The sequence below is a fragment of the Eupeodes corollae genome, chromosome 2 (genome assembly GCF_945859685.1).
Source record: "Eupeodes corollae chromosome 2, idEupCoro1.1, whole genome shotgun sequence".
In the NCBI taxonomy this organism is placed as follows: Eukaryota; Metazoa; Arthropoda; class Insecta; order Diptera; family Syrphidae; genus Eupeodes; species Eupeodes corollae.
In genome coordinates, this window is record NC_079148.1 from 158432822 (window position 1) to 158448069 (window position 15248).

General features: G+C 28.6%; 1 protein-coding gene across 19 annotated transcripts in view; it reads left to right on the plus strand.

The window, feature by feature from the left end:
• Nucleotides 1-1830: 1830 nt before the first annotated feature.
• Nucleotides 1831-15248, plus strand: part of LOC129944075 (gamma-aminobutyric acid receptor subunit beta) — a 29618-nt gene continuing 16200 nt past the window's right edge. For 3 of the 19 annotated variants that reach the window (XM_056053237.1, XM_056053244.1, XM_056053250.1), the window contains exons 1-5: nucleotides 2008-2846; nucleotides 3823-4557; nucleotides 8590-8687; nucleotides 10448-10515; nucleotides 14674-14900. In XM_056053237.1, coding sequence (XP_055909212.1) covers nucleotides 4427-4557; nucleotides 8590-8687; nucleotides 10448-10515; nucleotides 14674-14900 — 524 coding nt within the window. In that variant the 5' untranslated portion in view covers nucleotides 2008-2846; nucleotides 3823-4426. The other 16 variants (XM_056053231.1, XM_056053246.1, XM_056053249.1 and 13 more) reach the window with 11 other exon arrangements.

The following is a 15248-nucleotide window of genomic DNA, read 5'->3' on the forward strand; positions in this document are numbered from 1 at the left end:
TAACTCCTTTCAACTGGATGAAATTTGCACCCACAAAACTATACATACTTTGGTACGTAAAAAGTACTAAACACATCTTAAGAGTTGATTTTTTATAATAAGTATGATACTTATTTCTTTTTAAATATTATATATAATATTTAAAAATATATATAAAAAATATTGCCCTAATTTTATCAATAAAAATGACAATTTCCATTAAGAATAAATAATTTTTGATAAATAAAAATAATTATAACATCTACTTATTTATGTAGGGAATTTAAAGTGAACAAGTAATTCATAATTTCTAGGAGATTATTTTATAAAACCATCTTAAGAATTCTAGAAAATGGAAAAATCGAAACTTATTTTTTAAATGGAATTGTATGGTGCAAATGTTCCGTAATTGTCTTCATAATAAACTCGAAAATTCCCTAACCTTTTTTTTTATAAAGGGTTACTACATTTTGCACTAATGGATTCGTCATGAAACATTAACGAACAAATCAGAGAAGTATCAATTTTGTGGTGCCATAGCGAAACCACTAGAAAACAAAGCGCTTGAAACGAAACAAATTTGATTTTATTATTTAACGAACATTTTGCATTTAATAATAAAAGGTTTTCGGTGTAAGGGTATACATTTCGTTGTGAAGCGAGAAAAATTTTAGATAATTGTGAAATTTGGGTGGAGAAGATAACAATACAAATAAATCTCTCAACCCGACAGATGTTGTTATGGCGATAACTTAGGATTTTCACTTCCTTAATAGGGAAAATGTGTGTTTTCTTACACTGATTCTGATGTTCAAATATCACGCATCATACCCGCAAACGGAACAAGCATTATTATTAATTAAAATTAGATGTTATATTTATCAATTTGGTCATAAAATGTTAACAACTCTTTTTACGCCCTTGTTCCCTAGCCGTGGTTGTCAGATAAATATATACAATAATGTGAACATGCCTTAAATTAACTTTATATAAATTAGGACATTGCTTCAACACGGAGAAAACGAGTTTTTCCCACAATCCGACGTTCAAATTTGAAAGTATTAATTCTTAACGAAAGCAACTTTTTTTCCATAAAATAAGCTTTGGTTATGGGAAGTTAAAATTCCTTCTTTTTTTGGACTGCAACTTTAAGGTTCCACCCAAATACAAAAAACATTGTACATCTTCTTTAAACATTCCTAAGCAAGAAGTTAAAAATAGGTACAAAAGAACATCCTTTTAATAAGAATTGAAGGCTACCAATGCTGTTACTTAAGACACTTTCAGATTCGATGTTAAATGTTTGTAATGGGAAAAAATGTTATTTTGTAGGCACAAATAACACTATGAAATGAAAGCTTGGAGGTACCTTGGGATTTGCTTTGTAGCATAGCAACGTGAGCTTAAACTCTCTCTTACAGCTTATGACTTGAAGTTTTTAAATTTTCTATGACGTCATAGAAGGCAACTCACATGGTCTTTCTTACCACCATGAACATTGAACACCATCATGAGAACAAAAAAAAACATCATCATGATCAACTAGCGTCATCAAAAAGTATGGACCAAGGATATATCCAAGTATATGTAAACACCCCAATATGTATGTCAACCTGCACACTCTCTTTCAAAAAGGATGGGCCCAACAAAATTGTTGTTATTATCAAACAAATATTATCAAGCACATTCTGTGCATAGAATAAGTGTTTTGCAGTGGAAGAAATCAATAAAAGTCTCGCTGAGAGCTGCTTCTGTTGGGAGCTCGCCGTAACCAAATTCCCGGGTTAAACGCTTGCGCGTTCTTATTCCTTAAACATTTATGAGGAGTTGTATTGTAATACCCAGCATAAGTGGCAAGTGAAAGGAAGAGGGAATACCACGTACAAGATTCCTTGACGCTTGACCATACAAAAATATTGTGCTAAAGAAAACTCGACGTTTGCCTCGCTTTTCTGTTGCATTCAAATTCTATCCCTGACAAATATTGCACAGTAGGTAACTAGAACCACGTACCAAACCTATTCAAAGGCAAAAGAAAAAGGCAAAAAGTCTTCGCTAAGAACTGTGTCAACTATACTTATTAATTTTCAATTTCAATTAAAGAAAGACTGTGTGTAAGATTTTCGTTTCGGTTTAAGGGCGTATGATGTATTCCTGAATCCAGGGATTCTATACGATTTGTTCGTAGATTCGCAGAAGTTAAAGCTCTAGGCAACGACGACGATAACATGAAATATAAGCTTTTACTCATTTTAAAAAATAACACTAACATATTTGTATCGTATAAATGCAAAAGGATGTGCGTATACTGTTCGTCTTCGACTTCTAACCAAATACAGGACATTTCTTTATTCTAACAATAGAATGGATCATAAATGTGACAATGATAATAATGATGGCAAAGAAGAAAACAAGATGTTTTGGTTTAAATGGTGAAGTTGAGTCCTGAGTACCTATGGTATAGTGTACAGTACATAACATTGAGTATCTGATTGTGCTTGCGTGATAGCAGCCTCGCCGCATTTCTTATTGTGTATATTGAGACAGCAGAAGGATACTTTTGGTTGTAGAAGTTTTTATCTGTGTGTTTGGCTGCTTTTGTGTAGGTTTTCGTTCGGGAGACTAAAGTAAAATTTGCCTGGTCGCACCCTGAAATTTCTTCGTGATGTAAGTTCTGGGGCAGTCGGTCTCTGCAAATTCGCTTATTTGAAACAGAAATATTAAATGTATCCTTTAGTAAAGTGAAAAAAATTGTTTAATTCAGTGAAACAACAATCGTTTTATTAAATAAAATGATTTAAAAAATATAAAAGTAAATAACTTTTATTAAACTCGATTATATTCACAAATAATTTACATATTATTCGGTAATGTATATGGAAAAATAATTCAACCGTGAAAAAATCTAAACGAAATCGATTATAAAAATATGTTTAAACCAAATTTCTAAAAAGCTAATAGATATGTTCAAAAGTGATTAAAAAGGTTTTTGATTTTATTTTATAAGCGAAACATAATATTTTTAAAATCTGAAAACATAAAGTTATGATCGTAAAAATTACGTAGTGAAATTTTGTAAAGAAAATCCATACATAATACCCTTTTTTAAATTAAATTAAATAAAAATGAAATGCAATTTCAAATGAAAACTATTTACCTATATAAAGTGAAAGTTAAAACTTTATAAAAATCTGAAAATGTTTTAATAAATTTATCAGCAACGGAAAGATTTTTATAGAATAACATACATTTTTTTCCATATTATGTTGATTTTATATATACTCATATCAAAGACGAAGGATATCAGTTTCAAAATATAACTTAAAAGCGGAGCGCATGCCTACATAAAGAGTCCCACATTTTGGTGTCCCTACTACCTTTCTTATAATGTTTTCATTATTATTCTCCTTTGATATATTTTATTTATATTACCACTACCTTCCTAAAATTTAAGCATACAAATATTCTCTCTTTGATTTTTTTATAGCATATAAAGCTTTTTGTCGTTAGTCCTTATTTTAAAGGCTAGATGAAAATGAAAGATAACAAAGAGAGAACGAATCTGAGAATAAATGCAAAAACACACAAAATAAATATAATAATGACCTTATTCATCTGTTTTATGTGTTATTGCAAAGCTCCAACCTTAGATTCACAAATACTATTATTCGCGTACTGCTTTGTTACTATACTCTCAGCTGTATGTATATTGAGCACCTACCATAAATTTTGTGTTCATGTGTCCCGCCCAGGTTTAATTTCTATTCTTTGTCCTCCTTTTGGAAAAAATGTCCTAACCAATTCTTCATAAACTTCAACTTATTTCGTTTGCCCTTCTCAAAGTGTTTAGCATTTACTCTGATGAAAAACTGACACAAAAAGTGATTTAATGGTGAAAATTTAAAGTGTTTTAAAATGTTTAATCTGGAATATGTGATGCAATTGAAGGAGTTGTCATAGACAAACGTTGCTACATAAATACAAAAACAAAACTTATTTTAAATCAAAAGATTCCGATTCTGATACCGATATCGTTTCCGAATTCAAATTTAAATTCAAATTCAAAAACGAAAAGTGATATGATAAAAAATGGATTACAAAAACAAGAAGAAGATGGGGAATTTTAAAAATTCCAGGTACTACCTATCAAACACAAATACTAAAATAAACTTGGAAACCTGCAGGCGGTGAGATGAACTTGTGGGCAAACGTAATTGGATGACAAAGTGTTGTTGTACTGTATAAGGGATACAGTGATACGTAGTTGGAGACAGAGTAACCAAAGAAGACGACGACGTACAAGCATACCAAATCGAGAAGTGGAAACAGTTCATCAGCACAAAAGGGCTTTTGAGGCATATCCCTTTTCCAGCCAATTCTATTCCAAACTTTATTCAACTCGCTTTAAAACACAGAAAACACAATAGGGATACAAATAAATATTAAAATGAGTCAATCGATAATAGAAAACTTTAGCATAGCGCTGCCAAGAGCTCGACTAATTACTCTATGGGTAGCATTTAACCTAGCTTTCATACTGCAGGAACCTTCAAAAAAATTGGCTTCAGTCGATGCAGCGTGAGTATTAAACCTTGAATGTAATAATTTTCCTTTGTATGTACGAGTATAGTATGTATGTATGTCCTTATTTAGTAACCACAAGAACAACAGCAGGAAAACACAACACCTCTTTTGAGGTCAATATTATGCAAAATATTACCATATTCCAACGCCCTTCCACTTATGATCGTTCGTTCTTAAGTCTTTCGATATCGACTTTGCCTCGACACCCTTAAGAATCTCTTCAAACTCAATTATGTATTAAGAACCTACTTAGTCAAGGGAATGCAAAAATAACATTTTTTCATTCTTCTTAGTGAATTATCTGAAGAATCATCTTCTCGTATTTTATGGAGTATGTCCCCTTGAAATTTATATGTGGCAAACGTCAAGTGTTATTGGCAGCTTGCTCATACGAGTACTTAATGCTTTTACAGTTTGACGATTAAACAGCTCATTTAGAAACTTTAAGGCACCTACTTTTAATATCTTGATCAATCAAATATGTTTTTAAATATTAACAATAGTTATTTGGGATATTATTCCTTCTCTTTTTATTGAACAAGGACTAAGGAGCTTTTTCTAAGCTTTTATTCTACTACATTGAAAAAATTCTCTTCTCTATAAGTTATATAAAACTTATTCCCAACATCTAACTTATATTCAATTGACCCAACGTTTTAGATACATTTCCTTTTACCTTTGCCCTTATATCTACATGAAATACATAGGTATGTTACGAGTAAAGTATGTGTGGATTGTTTGTCGTTGGTTATTTTTTCCATAAAGTAAACTGCTCCATGAATAAAATTAGTACTCTCAGATTGTGATATTTGTGGAAGTCCCTAAATAGACCAGCTTATTCAAAAGTGTAGCTCATTTATATAAAATAATTAGTTTGCCATTACGTACTAAAATTTGTAACACAAATAATTTGAACTTTTGTTTGGTTATTTATATTATGTTTTGTTATACATTTTGATGAATAATGTTTTGAATTTTATGTAGTCGATATAACCTAGCTAGTGAGCAGTAATTTAAAATGATTTGTTATTCTGAAGTAGCACTGATATATAGACCTTACAAAATTGTTGCCTTGTTCAACTTCCGCCCGTAGTGAATAGACAAAGTCTTGCTTTATCAGGTTGAATATGTAATACCTATAAATAATAATATTGAATTTGACACATAACTTTTGGAATGGAAAAGATTTCCCGTTTCGAAAAAAAATTAAATGTTATTTTATTAATTAAATTGTTGTCATTACATTTGAACCTTAGCAGTCTTTTCTCTTCGTCTTCATAACTACTTGTTTCAAAAAATAGCAAGCTTTTATTTTAAATAAACATTTAATTCCATTGTATATTTTAATATTAAACAAAAATGGCCAAGTGTCGTGTACTAGGAAATAGTATATTTTTGTGTTTGAGTTCTTTTATGGACATTATTTTTAAACATGTACATAAAACAAATACAAAGAGAATGTACTAGATAAGAGTTTACATACTTATGACTTATGTTTACATCAAGAGATTTTTCAGTTGAAGATCAGTTGTGTCCTTGGATCCTCATAAAAGTGTACAAGATTTCTCAACTTAGATTCTAAGTTTTGCTACTAAGAATTGAGTATATCGCACAGTTCCAGTTACTACTTAAATAAAGAGCTGATTTGAAATTTCAAATCATATTATCGTATTTTTTTTAATAAGGAAAAATGTTTTGCTTTTTATAAAGTTATTAACTGGCTAAATAATTCATCTGTTTATATACCTTTAACAACAAGAAATTCGTGTTTTGAATTCGAAATTGTTTTCAGTAGCTATTGCTGACTTAGTAAATAAAGGGTTCGATATGATAGCACAACACAAATTTCAAATTATATTTAAAGAATTATTTTCTGTAGAACATACACAGAAGTTTAATTTAGGAAGTAAATTTTCATGTTTTTTTCAGCAAACTGTAAGGGACATTTCAGCCAAAAGTTGTTTCGTTTCTAGTTTCTATACTTTTATATTATGACTTAAAATCAAATATAAATTGGTTTCGAATTTCATAACTGTTTTTGTATAAGTCTTAAAATTAACCAAAACGAACAATTGTGTTTTTCTTTTCTCGAACTTTTTTTTGAAAGCTGATTTAAAAATGTGAACATTGATAAATGAAATAATGATTTAATTTGTTTTAAAAAATAGTGAACTTATTGTTAATTAGGATATAATAGGATAGTTTGTTTAAGGCATTTTTAAAAAGGAACCCTATAGCCATTTGAAATAGCACATACAAAATCTTCCTGCCCCTATCTTAACGAAAAAGTAAACATTGGACTGCTTTTACTTAAGAAATAAATACCTATATGATTTCATAGACAAGTTTGTTACGTTTTCAAAAACGGTATAGTTTTTGAGCAGTTTGAAAAAATGTGATTTGGCCTCCGGTCAAAAAAGAGGACACTTTTTGGAAAGTGTTAAGGCAACATAAATGAAGCTTTTTGCCAAAATTCAACTTAGTCAGAATTTGTGATTAAAGTGAGGCAGATTTTCCAGGATAATTTTTAAGCCCTACGCCACCGTAGGGTCACGTTCACTCCCCATTAATAACATGTGTGGCAGCATAGTATTGTTGCGTTCATTATACTATAAATTGAACGCATATTTTTTTATTTTTTGCAACCTAATATGTATATACATATGTTATATGTCTTATTTTTACCGAATTTAATGTATTGAAATTTTGGATAACTTTTACGAAAACTATAGTAATAATAACAGTTATGGTTGTCCGAAAATGTACTGTGTAGGTACCATACCGCATTTGAACGTATATATGTATTTTTTTAAACTAAAACATCGTTTTCACAAGTTTTAAGAAAATCGCAAAAATCGTTTATAGGAGCGTAAAAGTAGGAAAGAAGGCAAAGTTGCGGGACCCACATTGTTTGCGTTCTCTGGAGAAAATAAATCGACCCATATAAATACATAAATTTATACATTTTTTAAACTAAAACATCGTTTTCCCAAGAATAGCAGTAATTAAGTCTATAGCAGAGTAAAAGGAGAAAGAGAGGTAGAGTTTCGGGGCCCACATTGTTTGCGTTTTCTTGAGAAAAATAAATCGATCCATGTAAATATTGCATGCACAGTTGCACACTGAAAGATATGATTTTATAAGGAATTTTTGTTTAACTTATTTTGTAAGTAATATTTTTAATAATTTTTTTAATGCTGCTTTAGCATTTTAAATCACAAGGAAATGTTTCCGTATTATTTTTTGTGATTCTGTTTATTATTCTTGCTTTGTTGACTTCTTTTTATATTTCGGTTTTTGAAAACAAGTTTAGGAATTCCCCTTGAAAAGCTTTTTAAAGCTTTTTTTTAATGGACTCCAGTTGGGTGTGTTCGAAGTTTTTTTTTTCATTTATTTTCCAAAATAATTCCATGCAACTTGGTTGAGGTTATGATATTTCAGAATATGAATTGACATTTATTTACTTTGCTTAAAAGAAAACCTAGAACACTAAGTACAAACGTATGTATACGTATTTTTCCTTAACGTAAATACTGGATTTTATCCATTCGAAACATTATAAATATATTGCTTTCATTTCAAAAATAGATGCAAAATTATGTTGCACAATCAAATAACAGATTTCCCAAATATTTTGTATAACAAGTACGTAGTAGGTACAATAAATTTCAGGCAACATTTTGGATTTCAGGGCAAAAGTTTAATTTGTCTTTTGTTGTTTTGAATGCAAAATTTCTGATATAAATCTACACATGTAAATCTATAAATCTATATATGTTATTTACTATGCTTGGCAAACCTTAAGCCCTGATGGCTTTGCACCAAAAGCAATTTTTTGCAGTGAATTTTTAGCCAAATTTTCCATGAGATTCTTCAATTTGTTAATTATATTATAAATATTGTTTCAAGATAGTTGAAACGAAATATATTAAAACTAAATAAAAAAAACATCCATTTATGTTTTATGCCTCAACAAATTATTTTGATAATAAAGTTAATAAATCATAATGATGTTATCGATTTCAGAACTGGCGGAGGAAGTATGTTGGGTGATGTCAACATATCTGCGATATTGGATTCTTTCAGTGTAAGCTACGACAAAAGAGTAAGACCAAATTATGGAGGTATGTATTCTTAAGGAATTATTGTAATATAACAAGTTGTAAAAGTGATATCTATATTTGTAGGTAAATACATATAAATGAAAAATAATACAAAACTATAAATAAAAATTAGTATGAAGAAAAATTATACCAGGCTTAACAGTAGTATGAATCAAAATTAAAACTAAAAAGAATACCCTGATAAATATTTGTTTTTTTTTACATTTTTGGATTTATTTAAATTTTGTTAATTTTGGGTTCAGAATACAAAATCTGGACGGAAAAATCAGAGATATAGTGAGCTTTTAATTGGTAAATTTATTTAAAAAAGAGATTACACAATAATTTATTTAATTTTCTTAATTAAATGGGTAAAGATCGAACGTTACGGTTAGTTAGATATATTTTTATTTATTTTCCCGGAACGAATGCAGTTAAATAATAAAATTCAAAATTTAACATCAAAACAAGAAAGAATAGCTATAAACTCTATTCGTGTTTCAGGACCTCCGGTTGAAGTTGGCGTCACCATGTATGTGCTATCGATCAGCTCGCTGTCTGAAGTGAAAATGGTACAAATTAGACCATGTACCTTTTACCTTGTTCATACACGAAACATATTTTTGTTCTTGATTTTTTGTAACTAGACTTACTTTTGGTTTTTGTTAAAGAGTTGTTATTCTATTTATTACAATATTTTTGTTTGGATTTATCGTTTCTTAATTTGTTTTTGTTTGATGTTTTTCTTTTTGATGTCTTTAATCTGATTGTATTACTGACCACTTTATTAGTAATCATCTTACATGACTTTACGTATGTTGCTACATTTAGTACCCTGAGGGCACAATACCTAATTTTTTCCTTATGGAAATGTAGGGACACTTTTATGTTATTTATGTTAGTAGAAACATTTTTGTTTTTCATATTCTTTTAGAAATTGAAACTATTCCGTAGCTAACACACAACCGATTTTTTACATGTTTGACGACCTTAACCTCCTTTTTTCCTGTCTTATAAGGTTAAATAGATCACCAACCAAATTGAAACTATTATACTAATTTCATTTAGCTATTATAACAAATAATATATATATATATATATAATATATATACCAATTCACCTATGTTGGGATATGGTTAAGAGTAAACACATTAAAGCAAATATCAAAATGGTTTTCATGTATTTTTAATAGAGGTCTTTAAGGAAACAAAATGCTTTACAAAAAGCAGCTTTGTTTTTTAGAACCACATAATCGATTCATGTATATGTAGGAATTGTCAAACAAAAAGAATCCATCCTCAGGTTGCAGTCTTTTTGCGTGTTTTAAGGAACATAATATGGGAGAATATTTTTAACACGCCATGGGAAGTTCTTAAATAAACTGCTTCAGATAACAAAGAAATAAAAACCAGAACTTTCATTAGATACATTTTATTGTTGTACCAACAAAATCTATGTATCCTTAAGATTATTTTTAAGCAAACAAAACAAAAAACGGTTTTAACATTGTGACGAGTATGTTCGAGGTTCAAATAACGCAGATTGATTTGGTTTTCATTCGCGCGTCATCATACCTTTTTTATTTATTTAAGTAATATTTTTCCCTGAATCCCTTAGCCAGGAAATTGTCATTTAAATACTTGTGTTAAAATTTGCAAGCACTATATAAACATTTATCTTTTCTGACAAAAACAAACCTTAAAACAGTACAACAAATTATAAACCAAAATAAACAGTTTGAAGTTATTAATTAGAAGAAAAAACGTGTGTATATGTTCCAGGTCCTCCTGTGGAAGTTGGAGTCACTATGTATGTCCTCAGTATCAGTTCGGTTTCGGAAGTTCTTATGGTACATACGTAACAATAAAACCAAAACTAACAAACAATATACAATTTAAGGAATCTAATTGCATTTTCACCACATTTTTTTATTTTATTAAACAAAATGAGACGTATAATCTTTTTTTGTTTGATATTGCTACGCATTTTCAAATTATAATATGATTTAAATTTTCATTTCTCAAAATTTTAAATAAATAAAATGTATTTAAAATTTGTTGTTAAACCAGTTGACATATTGACATTATCATAAACAGCAATGCAATTTAATCGGATTTTTTTTATTGGTGTTGTTAAATCAAAAGCTATCTCTCTCTCTTTCTCTTACTATCTTAAAATCTTTCTCTATCTCAGTATATTACAAATTATTTTAATTTTTGTGTTTAATTCTAATGTACACGTCATTACATTTCGTTTTAAAATTTCATATACCTAAATATTTTAGAAACAAAGAATTTTTGTTGTTTTTCGTTCATTTTATTTAAATTGTTTAGTTCTTTACTGTGTAAAAGTAATTTTGCATCCAATTTCATTTCAATTCATGTACATTTATTGAATGAACTCATATTTTCAATAAAACAAAACGCTTCTTCAAAAGTGTCAATTGTAACATAAAACCTTTACAACATGGTATTTATGAAATTTCTATGACAACAAATAATTACAAAAGTTTCGTTTAACAAATTTGCATAAATATCGTTAACACTGCATAGAATGCTTCCGTTTCATGTGTTTAACAAAACATTTAAGATACCTATAGAACATATTATCTGCAATGTGCCTAATAAAAAAACATATTAAATGTCCATTATTTATTGGTACACTTTAAAGTTATTATTATAAAAAATGTCGTGTGCTAAGTTAATATATATATGTACAACTAAAATACAAAAAAACGTGTGTGCGTATATGTAATTCACAATACTAAACAAAAAACTCTTGTATAAAAAGCAACCCTGATACTCTGGTTGCGTGCATGTGTTCATAATTAATACACACACAAACACAACTTTACAAACTTACCTACTTACTTTAAGTCTTATTTAAAAAAAATGTTTATTTTAATCTTTAATAAAACCACAATTCGCTAGCTCACTGCTAAACACGATAAAATAAATACTATACAATTTAAAAATGCGAACCGAATCAGCAACTTTCTACTTAGGTACCTAATTTTCATTAATTTTAATTGTTATTACACTATGTATAGGCTAGCACATCACAGTAACATGATATTATTCAAGTAACAATGTTTTTTAATTCGATATTGTTTATGTACCATTAGTTGATAAGGCAGCATTTCTGAAACATATGTTTTTAAATACAATCGAAAGTATGTATAGTAGTTTCAGAAGAGCTACATACTAGTATTTCATTTGCAAAATCAAAATTTCAAGTTTCCAGAAAATATAAATTAAAATATTTTAAAACAATCTGGCAAATTACAATATCTTTATTTAAAAGCATATTTAAGCCCCTCTAGATCAGCATTTTGCCTTAACATTTTTTTTTTTAATTTTTACACCCAAGAAATCATTCATTCATCATTATCCACGTTCATTTGACAAAAGATAAAATGCGATATAGAAATTACACTCCAAATATATAGGAGTATTCAGTGCAATTGTTTTGGCCAAGTCTCTTTATTTTCTAATCTTTACTGAAAAGAGCGTATTCTATTTCCGGTAACCTATCAACGTAGATCAATATCATTGATGCATTTTTCGGGTCCAGTTGGTCCAGTTTTGTTGTTTTCTTTTTTCATATTTATCTACTATTAATGTTCAGAAAGTAATGAACATATAATGAAGAAGTATTATAGTAAAACTGTGTGTTAGACAACATGATTTTTTTCCTATAAAGGAAACATAAGGAAGTTATATCTATATTATACTATTTGTTTTATTGCTGTTTAGAAAATCATATTATTCATTAAAAATTTGTATTTTGTTTGGTATTAGTCTTTTTTTATTACGGACATGAAAACTTAAGAGGCCTTAAAATGAATTCTCGTACTGACTTCTTTTCTCGATGCCACAATATACTTTAAAAATATGCAATTTAATAATAAAAATATACCAACGAAAGAACTGTTTTTGCTTTAAAAATGTTAATGATGAAAATGATACATTTTACCTGATATAATATTAGCAGCCCACATAAATAGGTACTTTTGCAAGAATTTATCGACACTCAGTATACCTTAACTCATGATCTAACTAATTCTACAGTTACAGCGAGCAAATTCAGATGTTGCTTTTGTTGTTACCCATAATGATAGTATTTTTAAGAAATTGCGGTCTAGAGACGAAAAAACATTCTTTTATGTTAACCTAACAGTAATCTTCTTATAAAAAGGTATTTTGCGATGTATTTGCTTTTTCAAACTGAGGTACATAACAAGAACACTCGCTTCTACTTTTAGTGTTCACAAGCTTAACCCGTTAAAACCAATTGCATATTTTATCCCACAATCTTGTAACGCCTTAATCAAAGGATCAACCTGTTCTAAACGCATCATAGGCTACTAACACGCAAATCAAAACTAATTCAAGTGGCTTCTCTAAGGTTTGTCCCGCTTTTTCCAAACAGGTATAGTTAAATGATCAAAATGTATTTATTTTATTTGGCAGCCAGATAAATAATTGGTATTGTTACTATTCTGATTAGAACAGTCATTTAAATAGGACATTTGACTTTTTTGTAACTTAATAAAGGAATACCAAGAATATCTAGGAATCTATGTATCTAAGCTATTCGGTTGAGGAAAATCAAAAATCATTTAAATTTTTTACACATTTACAACAGAAACAAACATCTATACAAATACATACCAATACCAACTCGTTATAGGTTTTGTTGTGCTTCTTATTATCTGTGTGTGTGCCTTTAATCGTTTACATAATAAATGATAGGTAACTATTATTTTTGATTTGTAATTTAATTTTATTTCCTCTTGTTTGAAAACTAAATTTTTATTTTGTATTATTTATGAGTTTTAAAGCGATTTTATTTTATTCTTATCTAATGTAATACATTTTTGGCGAAAAAACCCGAGTGGAAACCAAATCAATATTTTTTTTTAGATTCTGGTATGAATTCTTCTAGATGCTGGTAAACATATTCGTTTTTTTTTATTTTCTATTTGGTACAATGAAGACAAAATGCCAAATGTAAACAAAATTGCTCTTAGAGCTTAAATTTATATTTCCATTAATAGATACAAAAAATTTAGGATACAACAACCTGATGGTCACTAAACGACGTGACTTTATTTATTCATGTGTTCAAGTATACAGTTTTAAATTGTATTTGTCTTGTTTCTCCCCCATTTCAAAAACTGAATTTACCTCATTAGAATATTATATACAAATTAATGCGTATATAAACCTACCTACCTATTAAAATTAAATAACTCTTTTAATTAGTGGTTTATTTAACCATTGCTTCTTTAATGTTATTACCTTAATTTTACATATAAAAAATCTTTTGGACTGCTTGAGGTTCCAGTGGTTTTGTGTTTAAAGGCCCTTAGAACAGTTAACATAATATTTTAAACCTTAGTTAAGTTTCTTCTGTTCTATAAGTTGACTGTTTTGGAAATAAAATCGTGCATTTTTAATTTAGCATGCAATTTAATAAGACATTGATCATATTTTGGCTGATGGATGTTGTTCTGCATGATGCATTTAAGCTTTAAAATAGTTTTTATAAGTCTAAGCTACTCGTACTTATTATAATATAGCAACTGACAATTCGGATGAAATACATTTTCAACAGAATTTAACAAATATGCATGCGTTGTTATTTGAAATATTAACTGTACAATACAAGTGTTTGAACCATAAAGTCGGACGTTATGTTTTATTATAATTATAAATTTGAATTTTGTAAACTGAATTTTTGGTTTGTTAATAGCTAACTTTAATCTTTTTAGTTTAACAACTTTTCCTCTTCTTGATTTTAGTTTTTAGTGAAAGTATGCTTTTCTATCGCATTATTTTTCAATAATTTTTATTTTGGCTAATGAATATTTTTGATTTATTTATTGTTATCAATTGTAAGTTGATAGTAAATCGGCTTTTCAGCATGAACTAATGTTGCATTTTGTTATTTCATATTTTATTTAATTCTCAACAAAAATCTTGTCTGCAATGCGGATGTGCAGGACTTCACATTGGACTTTTACTTCCGTCAATTTTGGACTGATCCTCGATTAGCGTACAAAAAACGACCTGGAGTTGAAACATTATCAGTTGGATCAGAATTTATAAAAAATATATGGGTACCTGACACCTTTTTTGTAAACGAAAAGCAGTCATACTTTCACATAGCAACTACTAGTAATGAGTTTATCCGCGTGCACCACTCAGGATCAATCACAAGAAGTATAAGGTAAATAATTTAAATGTTCCTAACTCACATTCATATTTTTGTACCACTTTCATAGATTGCTAACATACAACAAAATTATCATCACACTTTCTGTTACACCCTTGTCTTCAATCATATGTTATTTCAATATTTTTAGATATTATATTCTTTAATTAGTTTTCAATTTTTGTTTGGCAAATTTAAGCTCTTAAGTATTAGATTGCTTTGTTTATTATTTATACGCACTAAAGTCTAATTACACCAAATGTAGGAAAATTAAAAAATTAAAGATTAAATTGTTTCCCAAAAACTACTCTACAATTTTTTTTTTGTACGTAAAGCGAGATAATTCTAAATATTCGACAGTTT